This window comes from Pyrgilauda ruficollis, unplaced genomic scaffold, assembly GCF_017590135.1.
Source record: "Pyrgilauda ruficollis isolate IOZ18807 unplaced genomic scaffold, ASM1759013v1 scaffold153, whole genome shotgun sequence".
Classification (NCBI taxonomy): domain Eukaryota; kingdom Metazoa; phylum Chordata; class Aves; order Passeriformes; family Passeridae; genus Pyrgilauda; species Pyrgilauda ruficollis.
Genome location: NW_024513988.1, coordinates 465564 through 470009, shown reverse-complemented (window position 1 = coordinate 470009; position 4446 = coordinate 465564). Strand labels below are relative to the sequence as shown.

The 4446-nt window shown below is 43.1% G+C and overlaps 1 protein-coding gene across 1 annotated transcript in view; it reads right to left on the bottom strand.

The window, feature by feature from the left end:
* RCN1 (reticulocalbin 1) overlaps positions 1-179 on the bottom strand; it is a 12031-nt gene extending 11852 nt beyond the window's left edge. Inside the window, exon 1 of the mRNA XM_041461748.1 lies at positions 32-179. Within this exon, the coding sequence (XP_041317682.1) occupies positions 32-179 (148 nt within the window). The remainder of the gene's footprint in view (positions 1-31) is intronic.
* Positions 180-4446: the final 4267 nt, after the last annotated feature.

Below are 4446 nucleotides of genomic sequence, written 5' to 3'. Positions count from 1 at the left end.
CGCGCCCGGCCCGGCCGCGCCACGTCCGCACAGGGCCCGGGCGGCGGGGCCGGGGCCGCGGGCAGCCCCGGGCTCCGCCTGGTAAACACCGCGGCGGCTCGGAACAGCGGCTCGGGGCTGTCCCGCCGCTGCTGCTCGTTCATCCGGAGCGCCGTGTTGATGATGGTTGCTGCTGTCATCCTAAATCGGTTGGGAAAGGACAAAAGTGTGATTTGAACACAAACAAACAAAGCCCTGCGCGCTGTCCTGAGTGTTGATACCCCAAAAGTGTGAGGGGAAGAGTTGTCAGCACTCTCACAAAGGGATTTATCGTGATGGGGTCGCTGTCACCGTCACTATAAGGGAACTAAACGTGTGATCCTGAAAATGTGGGAGACGGGAAGCCCAAACCATATAGCAAAAGTTTTTGTTTGTTCTGCCTAAAGTGAAATTTATTTTGTTGACAGTTGCAAAAGTCTCTAGGCAGAGGTAATTGATTCCTTTTCCCGGTATGATGCTTTTCCCTATGTTACACACGCCATTCACAACTCCAGAAACAGAGTGCAGAGAGGATTGCCATTGAGCGCAGCCCCTTGCAGGGCAATGACCCTGTTGCTAAGGGGTCCTCTGGTGAGCTGTGCTCCACCGCCGAGGCTGGTCCACCCATTGTCACTCTTCCAAATTGCAACAACTGGTTTGTCAGCCCAGCCCACAGGGTGTAAAAACCGCGTCTGATGTGGCCTTTGGGTGTACCACTAACAGGGATGTGCAGGATGCTGCGCCAAGCCACAGCTTCCCCTTGTGCTGTTGTTACACTGGTAGAACTCCTTTTGACCTAAACCTCACAGACAGCTGAGCTGTGCCTGCTAGAGGATTTGGTGGTAATGACCACAGAAATGTGGTGCTGGAGATTTCCACGTGTGCCTTTTGTGACTCGTGCAAAGAGTGAATGAGACCCAGGCAGGGCTAGTGCTGGTTTGCCTCAGAACCATTGGCAACAGCAGCAGATTTCAAACATTTAAGCAGTCAGATATGTTGGTTTGTTAGTTAATTAGACAGAGAGGAACACTAATGCACCCCTGGAGCTCAGTCACTCGGTGGGCCGGGCAGTCTGTCCTCTGGGGCTGTTTGTGCATCCACAGCTGAGCAACTGCTCCAGTGCTGCTTGGAGAGAGCTGTGATGTGCATGTGGCAGCTTGAAAATGGCTCAGCTGATCAGACCAGCTGTGTTTGAGTTTCCAGAGCTAGTGAGATGTAATCCTTCTGCTGTGTTTGGGTTTGTTTGTTTATTATTAAGCATCTACCTTCAAAACCAAGTTTTTGTTAACGTATTCAGGAATCTCATGTTTGTACAATAATTCAGATATTCTTATTTGCGTCTTGGTCTTGTAATATTCCCGTCTCTGCCTCCTACCTCTATAATATTGTTATTAACGTTATTCCAGAGGTGGGTTTGTGCTGAGGGCTGAATTTTTAGCTTACATATCCACAAGTACCAGAGTGTGCCGCTAGTTAAGAGACAAGTCATTTGGATGGGTAACAGGTGGGTTTTACTGCCCATTCACCCCATCAGTGTTGTTATCAAACATCAGCTTGATGCTTGATCTTAGCAGCAGAGGGATATGAAGTTATTTGAGGGATGTGGGAAATGAATTTCTATGTTTTGTTGTCAGAATAATTTGGAAGCACTTCTGTGAGGAGAGCTACAGTAAGAGCAATGCAGAATGGGCTAAGTGTACACACGGTTGTTCACTGGAAAGCCTCCAGACACTGGGAAGTTTTGCCTCAGGGGTATGGGTTCTGCCCGTCGGAACATTTTAATTTTGCCCCATGTTTGGGTTCCAGTGAGAACGAGCCCTGAAATGCAGTGATCTTATGAAAGATGGGAAATCATGAGTGTCCTGATCCCTCCAGACTTGGTTCGGGACCATTGGTAATAACAACAAAGATTTGATTGATCCAATATGACTTTTTGTGGAAAAGGAATGATACTGCTATTACTTGTCCTTAGAGGGCTGAAGTCTGAGATGGTAATGCTGAGAATAGGCTGCACATTCAGTCAGAACAGTTGTTGATCTGGTCAGTCTTAGCATTGCCAGATCTTTGTATCACTCAGATTAACATTTACAGATTTTGCTGCTGGGCTGTCGTGACCTTGAACTCTCAATTCTCTGTGAAGACATGCCTTCAGCTCCTTTTATCCAATTCACAAAATGGTAGTTTTCTCTTAAGTCCTTTATCCACAATGCCCGTTTCTTAAAATATTTGTATTTTCTGGTTTAGAGATATTACTTCGAACATCTCTGAGCGAAACTTACTGTTCTTGAATGATTAATTAGTTTTAGAGTCTGTGGGGCCATTTTCACCATCCCCACTTCTTCCAATAATGCATCTGAGTTTGATACACATAAGGTTTCTTTGAAACATTGCAAAATACCAGATCTGCAACATCAACAATGTTTTTTAGCAATACATTTATGCAGGAGCAGGCATGCTGGGTAGTTCATAAGCTTTTAATGAAACGCTGGCAAGATATTAGGGTTTTATGGGCTGGAAAACAGTGCAAATCAAAGAGCTTTGCTTACTGTTTATAGCATTTTTCCTCTGAATCTAACAATATTTATCTCACTTTTTCCATCTTGCATTTTGCTCTTCACATATTTACTTTCCCTTTCATTGATATATCTAAAGCCAACAAACTATTTTGTATGAAATATATTCAGAGTTACGATATTCCTGTCACCGTGGGTGTTCAGTCACTGGCATAAAACCTGAGATGACTTATTTCACGTCTGTCTTTGTCTTCAGTCTGCCTTTTTCCTAATGAAGTTACACATATCTTGCATCTTTAGCCAGTGTTTGTGGACATCATTAATTGTGACTTCCCCGAGACCATGCAAATGGCCCCTAAGAGCTGCTGTGCTTTCTGACTGCCTGCTGGCTCATACCTGCTCTTGTCATACTTCTGAAGCTCTTCTCAGAGCATACCTCTATCACTATGTTTTTCTAGTTCTATCTTCTTAAATAGTCAAAATATTGGATGGCATTATAGTAGCCTGGTACTACTAGGAGATAAAAATATATGTGTGAGAGAAGAAGATGATTTCTAAGTAAACAAAAGAACTTTTTTTTAAGAGAAGCTAGAAATAGAAAATATGACTTTTTTCTCCTCAATTCTACTGTAGTTTGTAAATCTGGATTAATCACAGTATTTCTCTGTACATGGAAAATATGGTTGGTTTGAATGGGTATGAGAGTCATGTATGCCACCTCAAATTAAATTGTAGAAAGGTATTTTGTGCTTTTCAGAATTATATTTTACATTCCAGTTAGCCTAATGTGGTTTACTCAAGTCATAGTGTCAGCACTGTTTTTAAAGCTTTGTCTTTTCCTGAGGACACAGGACACCTACTTCAAACTTGTTGGAAAGTTTTCATTGATACCAGTAGACGGCAGCTCAAGCTGTTTACAGTGCAGCTGTATTTTGTTGGGAATGTAACAGTATCAGTATTTCAGAATGAGCTTTTAATGTCTGATTTACTTTGTATGAGTTAGCATTAGATACTCTGTATTTTTGCTTTCCTCCAAATTTCTGCTGGGTGTTAATTGCTCCTTTCAGCTTGGATGTACAAGTGTGGATGGACTGTAACTTTTGTCTGAGCTCCTGTGGGAAACCACGGGGAGCACAATCAGATCCCAAACTGCAAACAGCAGCAGAAACTTTGCAGGAGAGGAAATAAGGGAACTTCCAGAGAACCACTTTGATTAGACTTAGTTTCGGCTTGTCCTGACCAGCTGCTTCATCACAACACCGTATCTCTTGTCTTTTTCTTAGCATGGATGTAGTCTGCATCACTCTCTCCTCCTTCTCTTCTGTTGATCTTTTTGTGCCTAGTTGCCAGAAGAAGGTTCCATGACATAATCTACCCAAAATAGTCGTGGCCTGTGCTATCAAGGAAGCTGACAATCTTATTTGCTCTGTCTGATACACCCCTTCTCCTTCTCTTTGCCTTTCTCATCTGCTTATACCTCAAACTCTTTGGGAGGGATTTCTACTGTTCCTGCTGGTTGGTTTCTGCTCACTTCTACTGGTGACTCTCTGATGATTTTCTACAGAGCCTGTGCAGTGTCTCTCTTCACTTGGACACAGTCTGACTTGGTCCTTAAGGTGTCAATAAGCATAGTTAACAACAATTTTGGAGCACTCCAGAAGTTTTTCTCATATCAGGAATCTTTGTGATTAGTGGTTTTTTTTTAATATGTACATTTTCAAGTGTATAAAAAGATCCTTTGCTTCTGACAGCGTGAATCCGTGTGCTGTATGTGCAATTTGCCCTGGTAATTACTTATGTATGGTGATAACCATAGCAACATCCCAGGTAGATAATGTCATGCAAATTACTGCAGCTCCAGGGATGGGAGATGTTAATACAAGTATGTGCTTGAACCCCTGGTCTTCAACATTTT